Consider the following 17996-nt stretch of genomic DNA (forward strand, 5'->3'; position numbering starts at 1 on the left):
TAATTAAGAACTAGCACAACACATTATTAACAATTTCTAATTTTTTTTAAGTGATAACCTTCACTTCTGGGATTACATGAATATATACATAAATAAAATTTGTAAACAAAATTTTATGAGCGATGTGGGACTTGAACCCGCGACGTGAGCGTGCTCTTTCCTACTGAGCCAACCGTTCGAGTGAGGTATCGTTGATAAAATCCTGTATGCTTTGTTCAACTCTCAGGTTGTGGCTTCGAGTCCCGCATCGTTATATAACACATTATATCTATAATAGATTCGGTAATTAAATTGCCACTCAACCCTTTTTTTATGAAAATAAGGGACGAGACGAGCAGGACGTTCAGCTGATGGTAATTGATACGCTCTACGCATTACAATGCAGTGCCACTCAGGATTCTTAAAAACCCAAAAATTCCGAGCGGCACTACAATTGCGCTCGTCACCTTAAGACATAAGATGTTAAGTCTCGTTTGCCCAGTTATTTCTCGACTTACGGCGCCCGTCAGACCGAAACACAGTAATGTTAACACATTACTGCTTCACGGCAGAAATAGGCGCCGTTGTGGTACCCATAATCTAGTGGGCTTCCTGTGCAAAGAACTCTGAGGTATATGTTTCACAATTGAATGAATGATTATTATTGTACAGAGATCCAGTTCAAATGGGACGAGAAACGACCGCCGGAATCAGTATGTAGCGCGGAGTGTGAGCTGGGCCAAGCTAAACAATACGTGGAAGGCGAAAGCTGCTGTTGGCACTGCTATAACTGTACACAATATGAGGTAACATTATTTTTTATTTGCTGCAGTTTGGCGCCTATCCAGCATAAGCTATGTTTGATGAACATTATGACTTACTTATTACCCTATCTGACTTTAATGTCACTAAGTATGCACAGCGTGGTTTGTTGTTATGTAAAACTGACGCAAGCAATTGCTATCCATATATTTCTGTAATTGGACAATGTTAATGCTTACAATACAATACCAGGCGCTGATTAAATATTTATGTATACAAGAAAAATCTTAAAATCAAATCGATATAACTTTTTTCATGTAAGTCAAGGAAATGACACTTATGAATGTCAAAGGTTTTCTCGATTTACATTTACTACCGCTTAGGAAAAGGTTGATCATTTAAAAGACGAAGTGGCAAGAAACTCATTGCCACTCTTTTAAATCAACATTTATAGCTCCATCTTTTTACAAACCATTTCAATTAGTTACAATATAAGCAAAGTGATGCAACAAAATTACTCAAAGGTCCAATAATAAATACTACGAGATGCATCAATCCACCACACTGTAAATAAATAAAGGCATTATGCGAGCATTTTATTAGCGATTTTAAAATATATAATAAGTTGAATATGAAGCAGACTTCCCCGTAACAGGATCATCCAGCCATCATAAGTAGCGCCCAACACAAGCATGACGCATGCACTAGCCATCGCCTCGTTGGGCCATATCTTAGAGGACAACAATATAAAAATTCCCATTTTTTCAGATAAGGTCACCATTCGTGGAAACAGCTTGCATGGTGTGTCCCCGCGGAACCCTACCAGACCCTACCCGGACCCAGTGCTGGCCCATCCCCGAGGCCTACCTAAGACCAGACTCTGCTTGGGCCATCGGTGCCATGTCATTCTCATCTGTCGGCATCTTACTAACGGCGTAAGTAGTATTTACTGACAAGTAAACAGCAGAGCTATATTCCATTTTTGTTAAAAGTTGAAGTTGTAAGTTGTAAGACATCATTAGGTGAAAAGGACATGTAGACGTAGACATAGTAAATGCCTTTAGTAAAAAAATAGAAAGATCCATTAACATACATGACCGTTTCCTATTTATAAAAGTTCCATGGAAACCGCACTGTAAAGGAACGCCAGACACTCAGATGACGTTTTCTGTCAATAAAAGTTCCTTCGAAACCGCACTGTAAAGGATCGCCACACACTCAGATGACGTTTCCTGTCAATAAAAGTTCCTAGGAAACCGCACTGTTTAGGAACGCCAGATATTCAGATGACCGTTTCCTGTCAGTAAAAGTTCCTTGGAAACCGCACTGTGAACTAACGCCAAATATTCAAATGGCCGTTTCCTATCAATCAAAGTTCCTTGCAAACCGCATTGTTAAGGAACGCCAGACACTCAGATGACGTTTTCTGTCAGTAAAAGTTCCTTGGAAACCGCACTGTAAACAAACGCCAAACATTCAAATGGCCATTTCCTATCAATAAAAGTTCCTTCAAAACCGCACTGTAAAGGATCGCCAGACACTCAGATGACGTTTCCTGTCAATAAATGTTCCTTGAAAACCTCACTGTAAAGGAACGCCACACATTCAGATGGCCGCTTCCTATCAATAAAAGTTCCTTGAAAACCCCGCTGTAAAGGAACGCTAGACAATCAGATGACCTATTTATTATTCCGTTTCCAATCAACCTTTGTTTTACCTGAACAAATAAATAATCTCCGGTCATAATTAAAATCAGTTAATAAATAATGAAAATTTAAGTGAGCTTCGCTTCGCAATAAATTATTGAATAAAGTTTTAGGGACACACTCAACTGTAATGGGTCAAGTTTGTCGGATCCCATTTGCGAGTTAAGTAATACTTTTACTTAAACCAAGAAAGATTATCCGTTTTGAGAGTTATCTAATTTTAAATTAAGCAATGGCTAATTTAATTAATTATGCTAATAAATGAAATAATTGTCCCACCGTACTTTTGTTAGACCTCCCTCTCAAATTCATCAAAAATTTTAACAAATCACTAAATGATTTCACTTTAAAATCTTCTTTATATTGCTGAATCAAAGAAATAACGATAGTGAATGAAGACTTCATGAATATAATAAGTACTTAGGTGAAGGAAACGGAAGTGATACTGCTATTAAATCCTTATAAGTCAATCCTACAAAACAATTTAAGAGCCATTCCTCGATTAATTATAGAGTAATTAACCAGCTTTTGTAGATGCTACTTTATGATTATGTTTATTTTGACTTCTGATTTATGGTTTCATAATTCAAGTTTGTTGAGTTTGTAAATCAGCTTCTCCCTACCCTGCTTCAGCCAATTGGAGATTTGGCTCCAACTGAAATCTGTTAATTATATTATACTATATATCAGTGATAAACCTTTCATGTTCTTTTGACAATATCTTCACAATCATTGCATATTAAATTATATTTTTTTGCACATTTTGACTTACACAAGATCTCACGTTAGTTTGACTGTATCAGCCTATTTCTGTATCTATGAGGGCCTTCAAACATTACGCGCTTTATGTCTGTACAAATATATTTATAAATATAGAATAAGTATAAAAATTGTCTATTAGGAAACGATGGCGCTAATGACATCATTAGGTACTACTATTGACTACCTACCACAAAAGTAAAATCAATGTTTAAGGTCTCACTCAGGGGCCTTCAAGTCACTCACATCACATTGACTGCCAACGATACGCAACTAATTGAAAATAAATATATATGAACATGTGTTGGTGCACTGATCACATATCTAAAATAAATTTATGATAAATACAGATAATAGAATAGCAACCACAAAATTGTACGATTTGAAATTGTTTTTATAAAACCAGCATATTTAATACTTGGATCTAATTTCTTCTCAACTGTTTCTGAGTATTTATAAACCTAACCCTTGTATGCATGCATGGTTAGTGAAATATTTGTATACCTTATATAATTTATTATAAATATTGAATAGCCTTTGATCCCGACAACCAATAAACAAAAAAAAAATTCAAATTCCAAATTTCTGTATTGATATGAAATATACATACAAAATTACTTATAATCTACTTATTAAAGCAATTTACAATCAAGCCTTATATATGTAGGTATCAGAAAACTTATTTCTACAACCCTATCTACGTGTTGAGGGATAAAACTTTATTATGCTAAAAAAACTAATACATATGGTTTGTGGGGGAAAATCCAGGAAATTGGGAAAACCTGGCTATTTGCTATCAACAACCAAGAAACCCAAACTCAACGATTTAAAGATATGTGATGGTGGTCTGTCCCCGTAGGGTCTGTCTCTGTATGTAATGTTCAACACCTTTGTGCTATAAATATATAGACAATTAATAATTACACATGAAAATAATATTGCTGTACCTAGATAAAAACAAACAAACACACACTACACGCACACATACACATCGTAGTATAATAATAGATATATATTGCATTTGCATTCGCACGCATAATATTATGGTTCTTATAATGTTTTTAAAACTATATATATTATGTTATGTTAAAGTAAATTAAGATGAATATTCATATCGTTGATTTTTTGTGTATGAAGGCTGTTATATGTACACTAATTTTAAAAACTCATTTGTAATATAAATCTGTTGGTCTTTTCAATAAACAAATTAAAACCATAAACAGCCAAGCACAATCTAAATATGACCGCATATAAAATATTCCTTCAGTTATTGTATTTAGTACTGGTATAAAATTATAGCCATGTTTCAGATTTGTGTATGGGGTTTGGCTTCGTCACAGCTCGACTCCAGTGGTGCGTGCGAGTGGGAGAGAACTATCCTATGTCTTGCTTGCTGGCATACTTATGTGCTACCTGGTCACCTTTGCACTCGTCTTCAGACCCACTGATATTTTATGCTCTATCCAACGGTAAATATACATTTTTTTTTTATGTATATTGTTTATTTTCTGTTAATGTATAAGTATTATTATATAATAGACGATAGCTGATATCTTACAGTGTTTTAAACTTTCATGCCTATTCACTTCAACTTCTCTAAGAAGTTATTAAAAAGGTATTCTCGTAAGAAGCTACCTTCTTGTCAATTGCAACAGCGCCAAAATATTTGCCGATTATTCATTTAAATCATAATTATAAGCGGTTAGGTTCATATTTGCACAAAAATACACTTTCAGTGTCTAATAAAATAATAACAGTTACTTAGAAATATATGTTCAAGCTAATTTCTACCTACTTGATTATTATGACTGAAGGAAAATGACATTAAGGTGGCTGACTATTCAATTTTGTCGATAGTAATACGTCTAGATAGACTATGATAGCTGTGAAAACGTCGAAAAAAAAGTTTTGAACTTAATCTCTATTTTGAGCAATGCATGCACACTAACAAAATGTGTAATACAAATCGCGAGTTGTCACTTGCCACGCACACTAAATTATTAAATCTGGCCTGATGTTATCGGTTGTCTAACAGCAAGAGACTCAATCTAGACGTATAAAATTATCTAAGATTTTATTCTCACGTAGACTTTAAATATAAAATACTTCCTTTTATCTCTTTTTTTTTAAGGAATAGGAGAACAAACGAGCGTACGGGTCACCTGGTGTTAAGTGATCACCGCCGCCCACACTCTCCTGCAACACCAGAGGAATCACAAGAGCGTTGCCGGCCTTTAAGGAAGGTGTACGCGCTTTTCTTGAAGGTGCCCATGTCGTATCGTCCTGGAAACACCGCACAAGGAAGCTCATTCCACAGCTTCGTGGTACGAGGAAGAAAGCTCCTTGAAAACCGCACTGTGGAGGACCGCCACACATCCAGATGGTGGGGATGATATCGTAACTTGTGGCGTGTCGTGCGAAGGTGAAATTCGGCGGCAGGAATCAGGTTGAACAGCTCTTCGGAACACTCCCCGTGATAAATGCGGTAGAAGACACACAATGAAGCGACGTCTCTACGCAACGCCAAGTGATCCAGCCGTTCACAGAGTACTCCATCCCCGACAATTCGAGCTGCTCTGCGTTGCACGCGGTCAAATGGATCGAGCTGATACTGGGGTGCGCCAGACCGGAGATGACAGCAGTACTCTATGTGAGGCCGGACCTGCGCTTTGTAGAGCGCTAGAATGTGGGCCGGCTTGAAGTATTGCCGTGCTCTATTTATGACGCCCAGTTTCTTTGAAGCCAGTTTGGCTTTGCCCTCCAGATGGCCACGGAATTGGCAATTGCTCGAGATATCGAGAACCAGTATTCCGATACTAGGCGAGGCTTTAAGGGAAGTGTTCTCGAAGAGCGGTGATACTGCAAATGGGGTTTTTTTAGTGGTAAACGCGCAAACTCGAGTCTTCTGGGGGTTAAATTGGACAAGGTTCAACTTACCCCATTCCGCGACCTTCTCGAGAGAGGACTCGATAGAAGACACAAGTTTCTCCCGGCACTGGTCGACGTTTTCCCGAGAGAGACTTGCATGGCCCGTGTATACGGCATCACCAGTGCTGTCGTCTGCATAGCAATGCATGTTGGCGCTGTCCAACATATCATTGATATGCAGAAGAAACAGCGTGGGAGATAGCACACAGCCTGGGGCACTCCAGCGTTCACGGGCTTGGAATTCGAGCAATAACCGTCAATAACGACCTGTATGCTGCGCCCAGTGAGGAAGCTGGAGGTCCACTGCATAAGCTCTCGGGAAGCCCAAATGATGGAAGTTTTGCGAGGAGCGCCTTGTGCCATACACGATATAAGGCCTTCGCTATATCTAGACCAACTGCCAGGCCTTCCCCCTCGCTTTCAATAGCCGCCACCCATCTGTGTGTTAGGTATACCAGAAGATCGCCAGTCGACCGACCATGGCGAAAGCCGTACTGACGGTCGTTGATCAACTGGTGACCCTCAAGGTATACCAAGAGCTGGCGGTTAATTATGCTCTCCATGATTTTGGAGAGTAGGGAGGTAATAGCAATAGGCCTGTAGTTTGCCGGATCCGAACTGTCTCCTTTTTTTGGGATCGGATGGACAAGGGCTGACTTCCATGAATCAGGGACTACGCTTTTTGAATAAGAGTGCCGGAATAAACGCGTTAGCACCGGTGTCAACTCAGGGGCACACCTTCTAAGCACGATTGGAGAAATGCCATCCGGCCCGCTCAACTTCCTGATGTCCAACGAAAACAGAGCTCGCCTAACAGTTTTCTGTTGGAACTGTACTTCAGGCATGGAGCTCTGACACCGCGGGATGGTCGGCGGTGTTTTTCCGTTGTCGTCAAGTGTCGAGTTGGAGGCAAAAAGAGTGCACAGGAGATCGGCTTTCTCTTTTGCCGTATGGGCCAGGGTGTCATTCCTCATGTGCAACGGCGGCATGGACGGCTGGTTGAAGTTACCAAGAGCAGCTTTCGACAACGACCAGAACTTGCGTGTTCCGGTCGGGTAACTGGAAAGCTGCTCGCCAATTTTGACGACGTGCTTCGATTTCGCACGGGCGATTTGCCGCTTAAAAAATTTGGAGGCACGGTTATATTTCCTCTTCAGAACTTTGCAGTTCGGATCCTTTGAGCCCAGCGCCGCAACCCAAGTTCGATACGCTTGTTTTTTGCAGTCAGATGCTGCTTTAACTGACGCATCGAACCAGGGCTGTGATCTGCCACCGATCGGTACTACAGAGCTTTGTATAAAAATATCCATGCCCTGCAGTATCACATCCGCTACTGCAACGGCGCAGGCACTAGGATCATCCGAAAGGAAACAAACCCTGTCCCAAGGGTAGGATGCAAAAAAGAAACGCATCCTATCCCAATCTGCTGACTTGTAGTGCCAAACGCGGCGGGTCGCTGGTGGTCTGCGACGTTGGCGTCGGATAGGCACTACACTCCTGACTAAGCAATGGTCGGACGTTCCGAGAGGGGCGTCGACAGAGACCTGGTAACCATCGGGATGTGTAGTCAGCAGAAGATCTAATAAGGACGGCATGTGGCTATCCACATCCGGGAGCCGCGTCGGCGACTCATCCAATTGGGACAGACCATACGCCAATGCAAAATTATGCACAGATCGCCCTGCGTAGTCTGTGGTACGTGATCCAAGCCATTCGGCATTGTGCCCGTTGAAATCACCCAAGACTACGATTTCAGCGGAGGGGATCTGAGCAAGCACGTCATCAAATGCCGCTTGAACGCAGCCCATGAGGTGATCCGTTTCTGCGTTACCACTATGGGACCTGTAGACACACGCATAGATGCGGACGCGGTCCTCTAAATCTACGCGGAGCCAGGGGTAGACAGGCCCCTACCCTCAAAATTGCCGAGACGGTGACAGCAGATATTCTCCCTAACGTACACACATACCCCGGCATGAGGCATGAAATTATGCTCAATTTTGTACCCGGGGTACGTTAAATATGACGTATCGCTAGGTCGAGATATCTGCGTCTCCGTGAGGAAACACAAGGCCGGCTGCGCCGTCTCAAGGTGGTGGTGGACGGCGTTTAAGTTGGAGTGAATTCCCCGGATGTTACAAAAGTCCACATTAAGCGTGGAGCGGGGTGCCGTGGTGTTGCTGCCCTGTTTGTCCTGTGACATACGCGGTACTGTGCCCTCCCCAGAATACGAGGGGCAGCCCGAGCGCGACTGCTCGGGGAGGGATTCTCCGGATCTACAAGAGCCGGTACCCTCCTGGGGAAATTTCTTTTTTAGGACCGCTCTCATATTTTGTTGGGGGGGGGGGGAAAGGACGGGGGGGAATGGCCTCCGGTCCTCGACACTAACCTATGTGAAACATAGCGGCACTAGGCCGCTACTTCACGCCGGTAGAATACCGGTATGCGAGTGTAGTAAGTAACCCGGACGTCTGGCCCGATTGTGCTGACGTCATAAGACAGTAGCGTGACTCTCCCACTTTCAAAAAGCCCGTAGTCGCCTCTTACGACACCCTTGGACCTGGGACTACCCTATTTTTTTTTATGCCTCGGGGCAGCACAGGGCAAAAAACTCTATCTGTCACTGCTATCTGAATTACCAACAACGTTGACATTTGTTCTCAGTTTTGGAACTGGATTCTGCTTCACGGTGGTGTACGCGGCACTGCTCACGAAGACGAACAGAATATCCCGGATCTTCAACGCCAGCAAACACTCCGCCAAGAGACCCATCCTTATCTCACCAACTTCGCAACTCGCAATTTGCTCAGCATTAGTTTCTATACAGGTAAGATCTACAGCACTTTAGTTAGTAACATCCGACTAGGAAGTTTGCTAACTAATTTAATGGGAAAATCATTGACGATAAAGTCATCTCAGATGGGCTTGATTCTGTGACGTTCCGTGACATCAAAAAGAATTATAAAGGAATCAATTTTGAGAAAATAAATGCCTTTTATGTCTTTTAAAAACGAAGATAACCGAAATTTTCAAACTCAGCCGAATTTTAATTCGCCATATTGTAATTACTATTTGAAACTTATGTCTCTCTTGTATATTACACGACTTTTTTATTCAGAAGTATGCCATGTTTAACAACTCCTATGAAATAGTATATTACGCACCTAGGGAGAAAAGTAGGTCATTCTCACCCGCGGAATATTACCCAAGCCGAAAGCGAGGGTGACAATCGCGGGTAGCAATGTCCTACTTATCTCACGTCGTGCGTATACGATTTTTTTTTTCCCACTTGGATGAAATTGCTGGGAGAGAATCGGCCACTTTTTTCCTTTGTACCAGGGAGTAAAAATGAGCTTTTTATCGAGGTGAGAAAAAAATATTTTAATAGTATCGTCTAAGGGTCTAAGGCGTCTACTAAAATATTGTAAAAATGTAATGTAATGGCTTGGCTTATCAAAGCATATTAAATCAAACGCGCATTAAGTTTCGCCTCTGAACTATCAGGCTTGATTACCGGGCGATTATATCTAGGTTAATTGCTAAATTATACTTTACAGCGTGATAAAAGTTGCTTTTAACGAGATACACGAGCACCGCGCCGAAATTAGTTGCTCCGAGTTATATTAGCATAGTTAGTAAGCATTTAAATCTGCATTCACTTAAGTCGTGCTAAATCTGATCTCTATCTAAAAGAGTGCAGCCATACAGTTTATAAGTTCCATACACTATTTTACCAGTGTATATAAAATAATATCTCTCCTAGCCATAATATTAAGTAAAATATTTAAAAATATAATATTTCCTCAAATATGTAAATAAAAGTTGTACTCCTCCGAGCAATCCCTGTGAGAAATGCCGTAAGTTGAAGAGAGAACCCATTTAGATAGAGATCAGATTTAGCACGACTTAAGTGAATGCAGATTTAAATGCTTACTAACTATGCTAATATAACTCGGAGCAACTAATTTCGGCGCGGTGCTCGTGTATCTCGTTAAAAGCAACTTTTATCACGCTGTAAAGTATAATTTAGCAATTAACCTAGATATAATCGCCCGGTAATCAAGCCTGATAGTTCAGAGGCGAAACTTAATGCGCGTTTGATTTAATATGCTTTGATAAGCCAAGCCATTACATTACATTTTTACAATATTTTAGTAGACGCCTTAGACCCTTAGACGATACTATTAAAATATTTTTTTCTCACCTCGATAAAAAGCTCATTTTTACTCCCTGGTACAAAGGAAAAAAGTGGCCGATTCTCTCCCAGCAATTTCATCCAAGTGGGAAAAAAAAAATCGTATACGCACGACGTGAGATAAGTAGGACATTGCTACCCGCGATTGTCACCCTCGCTTTCGGCTTGGGTAATATTCCGCGGGTGAGAATGACCTACTTTTCTCCCTAGGTGCGTAATATACTATTTCATAGGAGTTGTTAAACATGGCATACTTCTGAATAAAAAAGTCGTGTAATATACAAGAGAGACATAAGTTTCAAATAGTAATTACAATATGGCGAATTAAAATTCGGCTGAGTTTGAAAATTTCGGTTATCTTCGTTTTTAAAAGACATAAAAGGCATTTATTTTCTCAAAATTGATTCCTTTATAATTCTTTTTGATGTCATTTCTAATATACTAGATGCCACTACCGCTTCGGAAAGAAATCGCGGTCTGAGAGAGAAGAAGCGGCGCAAGAAACTCTCCCAGAATTCGTTTTTTGCGCTCTTTTTAATAAAATTATGCAATATTGTATTGTCATTGCTATTGCTATAAAATAATCAGTCCCAGGCTGTCCAATGACTTAGATATTCAGCTGTGGAGTAATAGGATTTACGACGGAGCCATTTTTTAATAAAACATTTAAATTTATTTATAGATAATGCCTGAACAGTGGTTGGGACTTTATTATAAAAGTGTATACATACGAGTATGTATACACTTTTATAATAAAGTTTATATCGTATATCTTGCCTACTAGAATTAGTTACAAGCAATCCGATATTTCTAGTGTTATACAAGATTAAAGCCGTCATCTATCAATCTGTCAATGACTGTACATTTCATACAATCGCATTTTTCTTAGAGAGTTTCGCTAAGCTGTGATATACGGGTATTTTACTTAATGCAAACTTGTGACATTTATTCATTCCCCCACCTTTGGCTCAGGCTTGCTAATAATACCTCGTTTGCAATCTATTTTCCATCGTTATCACAACGTACTATTTCAATACAATTGTAAAACATAGCCTTCAGGAACTATAATTATGATTCGAAAATTAAATCTTTTGCATAGACATTTTTCATTTACGCCGTCAGGACTTTTTTTAATGCAATAGGAGGACAAACGAGCTTACGGGTCACCTGGTGATAAGTGATCACCGCGGAATCACAAGAGCGTTGTCGGCCTTTAAGGAAGGTGTACGCGCCTTTTTTGATACTTTCTTTTACGAGCTCTGTCATTACTTTTGCAGTTAAGTTTTAAATTTATAAGTTAATTTAAAAAGTTTACTAGCTAGGATTTGTCATACATACGAGTATAATGTAATCAAGTTGATTGGAAAAGAGGAAAAATTAATTAGTCCGTACGTCTTAGCGTTGAATTCTCAAAATTCTTTTATATGCTTGTTTTATTATATTTAACTAGCTGACCCGACAGACGTTGTTCTATATATTATAATAAATAAAATAATGTTTTTATATGAATTTGTCAATAATATATCATAATATCAAAAATTACTTCGTAAAATATGCACCCTGCTGTCGTAATGAAATTGATTCACAGCAGAACTGTCAAACCGTGCGTCAATAAATTCTCTCATAGAAATTATGTATGGACATCAAAAGAAAATCAAATTTGTTGTTTTTATTTAATTTAGCAGCATTTTCCTATTTATTCACCTTTTAAACCTTCTCTGGACTTCCACAAATAATAAAAGACCAAAATTAGCCATTTCGGTCCAGCCGTTCTCGAGTTTTAGGGAGACTAACAAACAGCAATTCATTTTACTAACTTTAATTAAATTACTAATTTTAATTAAATTATTTTCAAATCAACATCTGTCAAAAATCAAATAGATTGAATTGTAAAAGAAAATTTAAGTTACATAAACGCGCCATTTTCTTAATTTATGTTGAAGTAATTATATTTAATTCTTTGTTTTGTTTTTTTTACTATTTCCCAACTTATAAAGTTACTGGCGGTGGTTTGTAATGAAGTACTGACCCCTGTTACTGATTACACCAAGCTTTTTAAAGGTCCGTTTGGCCTCTTCCAAGTGATCATGGAACTAAACGTGGCTGGATAAACTGGAAACTCTCGCATTTAAATCATTTACCTTTATTATTCTTTAAGACCTAGGTTTTGAGTAGTGTGAATTAATGTCGGCTTTATTGACTCATAGCAATATACCATAGAACATAATAATAGGAAAAAACTCTACCATTATTTACCCAAAATTGTAACATGATTATGTCATGTAGACATAGACAAAAAATTGAGTTTAGAATAAGCCTCTATTTTGAGCAATGAACGCACACTAACACAAAGTATCATACTTATCGCGAGTGTAAGACGTAGCTTGTCACCCACAGTAAAAAAACTAATATCCCTGGCCTGTTGTCTAACAGCAAGAGACTCTATTTAGCGTATTATCGAAGGTTTTTAGATTAACGCAAATTAATACAATTTAAAAATTAAATTATGACTAGGAAATAATGGAAGAAGAATGGAAACACCTCTGTTTCTACGAAGTAAACAAATATTTTTTATTTTAGAAACATTAAGGACAATACAATAGCACCCATAAACTATTTGGGTTTGTGTGGAGTGCCGTACGTTCTAGACTGCAGGATTACAACAAAAAAATTAATTAATAACAACAGAGAAAACAAAATATATAAAATAACAAAATATAATCAATAGAACAAAAATCACGAACCAAGACGTATTATTAAAATGGTTTCAATTCTTGTTTGCAAACGAACACACTAATCCATCGAGCAATGGAACCGGTTCAGTGTACAACTTTACAAGCCATTTAGAGGAGTGTATACCCATTTAGGGCGCCCCATGGCTATGCCACAAGGAAACTAAGTATTGTAGATGTAAAATTTTACTGAAACAAGGCATTATTTTAATAAAAAATACAACTTAAACTTCATTTATAGATTTTTAAGGAATTGCCTGATTGGATCGGCAATCGAATCCGCTACACGAGAAAAATAATACCCGGTAGCTTTTCGTTCGCCTCTTCAACATCTATGAATCGTTTTACTCAAGCTCGCCGAACCAGTCAGCCACACTCTTAACCCGACCTTTCTTTATTCAATCCTGGTTCTGGGTTAATTAATGTTTCGCCTGAGCTTTCTATTACAATTATTATTAACAGATTTATAGTATACCAACCCTTCGGTTGTAAAATATATTTTCTGAATATTAATTTTTTTATTATTACATAGAAAATCTTTACATTTTTGAATGAATCTAAGCATTTTCATTGTGGTAGATTATTTATATATTTTCTGTTAAAGCAATAGTTTTAAGTAAACAGAATTTAAAAATACGAACGTATTTCATATTTCTTTTAACGTTTACTTCAAAAACAATTTAATGGTTATTAAATTTATCATTTCAGCAACAAATTAAGAAATTCTCTCATCATTGTGATAAGCTAAACTTATAATTTAGCAATGTTATGATATTTGATTATGATTTGATTTTAAATTTGGATGCAATGATCAAAAAGTCAATCGAAACCATCTCGATATTTATTTATTAGGCACTTAAACATACGAGTATTTAAATTTACTAAATTAACACTATTTCATCATTATCAGCCGGAAGACATGCACAGCTGGACAAAGGCCTCCCTAAAAGATTTCCACAACGATCGGTCCTACGCTGCCCCCATCCAACGTATTCCGGCAATCTTGACCAGATCGTAGGTCCATCTTCCGGTACGTGGTAACCATTTGCGGACTTTACTGCCCCACCGACCATCTCTCCGTCGAACTATTTGTGCTGCCCACTGCCACTTCAGTTTCGCAATTATTTAGGCTATGTCGGTGACATTGGTTCTCATTTTTGATTCGATCTCGCAGGGATACTCCAAGCATCGCTCTCTCCATTGCCCTCTGAGCGACAATGAGCTTTCTCATCAGACCCATAGTTAGCAATTTGCCATTATTGGCGCTAAATACACCGTGTCTCTATTAGAGCATTACATTTTTCGTTATACATTAAATCGCTTACTACTTGTGCAAGATACAAGATCCTGACCGCTTTAAGATAAAGGTTTTAATGAAAATCAGCTTAATTAATTGTGCGCACCAGATGACCATATAGCTATACAATATTCCTATGAAAACAACCTTATTTTCAAACTTAAACTCTTTTAAAGTCAATGTTTTATGTAATAGACCAGTGATTTACCACCACATAGAAAGTTCTGAGCTTTAATGAGAAGAAGTAATGACCACCCTTTTAAATTCATATTTATATCTATCTAGCTTCAGAATTTTACGCAATATTTATAATATCATTGCAAAGTGATGCAATACAAAATATTCAAACATTTCGACTAACTTGAATAAGGTGAAATACAGTTACAAGTACATGAAGATGCATGAATCTTTATCATAATCTTACTTTCATAGGCATACCCCCAACTTAAAGGCCGGCAACGCATCTCTTGATTCCTGGTATCGCGGATGTCCATGGGCGGTTGCCTCACTTATATATAAAACTAGCTGTGCATATTCATGTTATATGTTAATATTAATCATCTTAAATTTTATCACAATATTAAAATATTAAAAAAATTCTTGATAATTGTTGAATTTTCTAGAACAATCCAAATCATTCTATATTAATGATTGTCAGACATAAATCACATGTTTAATCCCCCCTATCTTCTACACCCTTATAGGTAACGACTTGCAACCACCATAACTGCGATGCTCACGAAATACCTCTACAGCCACTAAAAGTTGACAATCTTATAAATTTTTTCATATATTTAAAGTATTTAAAAAAAATAAGTAGGTGCTTCCAATATTTACTAATCATAAATGAAGTCATTAGAATGACTCCTATGACACGAGTCTGTTGTGTGTTAAGTTAATTGCATAACAGTGACTTTGTCAAAACGGCGATATAACTTTGCTAGATTGTTCAAGAATTTTTCTATTATAAGGTATAATAGATAATTGATAGTATTGTTAGTTGTTTAGTTATAAACAATAAGCAATACAATGTCCTTTGTCAAGGCCCATACAATATATTAAAATAGCTCTTCCAAGAAACGGCAAACAATAAAACTGAACCGATATCATAAGGAATATATTCCTGCCTCGATAATAAGGATCTGATCAAATTGACTAGCTTTTGTTTATGCTTTCATATAAACAAATAGTGTAGACTCATTATTTTCCGACGATTCATTGAATTCATAACTGAATCTTTAATAAAACACTATATTATACGTAATTAATAGATCGATAGATATGTTTTAAAATATGAACGTGGGTTTCTTTGCTAGATACACTTTCACGCTTTAACTACAATACCAATGATCATGAAACTATGACATACATTGTAAAAAATACAGAATATGAATAATAAAAGCATTTAACAAAAATAATAGACACGCATTGGTTGAAAAGATAATGGTTGAAATTTAAAAGGAACAACAATTCCTGCCTTATCGACGATAAATGAAAAATTGTATACTTAAATTAACAAAAATCTTATTTTGCAAATTGAAAAATGGGATAATTTTTCGAATTAATGTAAAAAGGCATAAAAAGGCATTTATTTTCTCAAAATTGATTCTTTTAGAATTATTTTTGATGTCATTTCTAATATACTAGAAACTAGGAAGTTTGAACGAAATCTGGCTGTCTAAAGTGGGTCAAAATCGCGGCCAAATGAGTCGGTTTGACAAACAAACATACATACAGGTGAAGCTAATAAAAATAATAAAGGATACATTTATCTTTATTTAATCATTTTATATGTTTAGAGATCCCAACGCAATGCGATATGAATTTTACGCCAACGAAGTTGCGGGAAGCGAGAAGATTGTTAATTATAAAGATGATTACTTGAGGTGTGCAAATATAGACAGTCGCGTACTTTCAAGTTCAAGTCAGACAAGTGGGAGGCTCCTTTGCACAAGATGCTGGCTACATTATGGGTACCAGAACGGCGCCTATTTTTACCGTGAAGTGTTATTGTGTAAGCAATGTTGTGTTTCAGTTTGAAGGGAGCCGTAGCGAATGAATAATGAATTACTAGGCAAATGAGACTTAAAATCTTATGTCTCAAGGTAACGAACACAATTGTAGTGCCGCTCAGAATTTTTTGGCTTTTCAAGAATCCTGAGCGGTACTGCGTTGTAATCGTAAGCAAGCCGTATCATTTACTATCAGCTGATCGTCCTATATTATCATAAATACATTACCGATGTATATTTTACTGTTTAATTTGTTCGTAACGGTGTGAGTGGCGCCAGGTTCTGATCGTGGTGGTGTGGATGATAGTGGCCCCGGCGCGCGCCATGCACCATTACCCCACGCGTGAGGACAACATGCTCGTGTGTGATTCGTACGTGGACGCGTCCTACATGATCGCCTTCTCCTACCCCATCGTGCTGATCCTGGTGTGCACGGTCTACGCCGTTCTCACAAGAAAGATACCGGAGGCCTTCAACGAGAGCAAACATATCGGTATGTCACCAATATAAATAATGAAATCGTATCTAGGTAAACATTGTACATTGAATATTATTTAATGTGTCAATAAATTCAATCAGAAGACGTCCACTGTGGATAAAGACCTCCCCCAAAGATTGCCATGACGATCGGTCCAGCGCTGCCCTCATCCAACCTATTTCGCGATATTGACCAGATCGTCATCGGTCCATTTAGTGGGTGGCCTACTAACAATACGTCTTCCGATACGTGGTTTTACTGCACCAATGACCATCTATCCGTCGAGCTCGTGCCCTGTCCACTGCCACTTCAGTTTCGCAACCATCTGGTCTATATCGGTAACTTTGGTTCTCCTTCGGATCTCCTCATTTCTCATATTTGGTGTGTATTCTACGAATAATACCGAATCCAAAGAAGTTACTACACTATGTAATATATTGTCTGTTTGTCTTTAGATGTGATCAAGCAAAAACTGCTGAATCTTTCATTTCAAATTTTGTATGTATTGACAAGAGGTCGGTTATACAGGCTAAATATTGTAAGTGCCTGTAGCTAGTTGCGGTCGCGGTGAAATCGCGGGCCGCAGCTAGTTATATATAAAAATGCCTACGTGCGGAACACCACGGTGTCGTTACCTAGAATTTTGTCGGCATTCCTTCGTTGGACTGCTCTAGGGTGATAATTTGACCGCAATATTAGCCAGCACTCGAGTTTCATTAAACTCCCCCTTCGATTATAACTTTGTGAAATTCGGGGCATTAAAATGTATAAGAAATTATAGCTGTCCAAAGTAGAAATGCCACCAATACTTTTTGTAATACCTCTCATGTATTACTACGTGATCTACTTAGTTATAATGGAGAGATAAATAAATACAGTTCGTAATAAAGTTATACTTTGTTGTATTTTATAAATATATTATGTATAAGTTTCACCATCATCATCATCAGCCGAAAGATGTCCACTGCCACTTCAGTTTCCCAATCATTTGGACTATGTCGCTAATTTGGTTCTCCTACTGATCTCCTCATTTCTGATTCGATCTCGCAGGGAAACTCCGAGCATAAAGCCTTCTCCATTGCCTTCTGATCGACTATGAGCTTTCTCACAAGATCCATAGTTAGCCACCACGTCCGCGTACCGTAAGT

General features: G+C 38.2%; 1 protein-coding gene across 1 annotated transcript in view; it reads left to right on the forward strand.

Annotated features, from left to right (window-relative positions):
- Positions 1 to 17996, forward strand: part of LOC126972755 (metabotropic glutamate receptor 4-like) — a 124888-nt gene that overhangs the window by 82820 nt on the left and 24072 nt on the right. Inside the window, exons 8-12 of the mRNA XM_050819776.1 lie at positions 652 to 785; positions 1510 to 1676; positions 4517 to 4675; positions 8799 to 8961; positions 16650 to 16863. Coding sequence (XP_050675733.1) covers positions 652 to 785; positions 1510 to 1676; positions 4517 to 4675; positions 8799 to 8961; positions 16650 to 16863 — 837 coding nt within the window. The remainder of the gene's footprint in view (positions 1 to 651; positions 786 to 1509; positions 1677 to 4516; positions 4676 to 8798; positions 8962 to 16649; positions 16864 to 17996) is intronic.

Source organism: Leptidea sinapis, chromosome 27, assembly GCF_905404315.1.
Source record: "Leptidea sinapis chromosome 27, ilLepSina1.1, whole genome shotgun sequence".
In the NCBI taxonomy this organism is placed as follows: Eukaryota; Metazoa; Arthropoda; class Insecta; order Lepidoptera; family Pieridae; genus Leptidea; species Leptidea sinapis.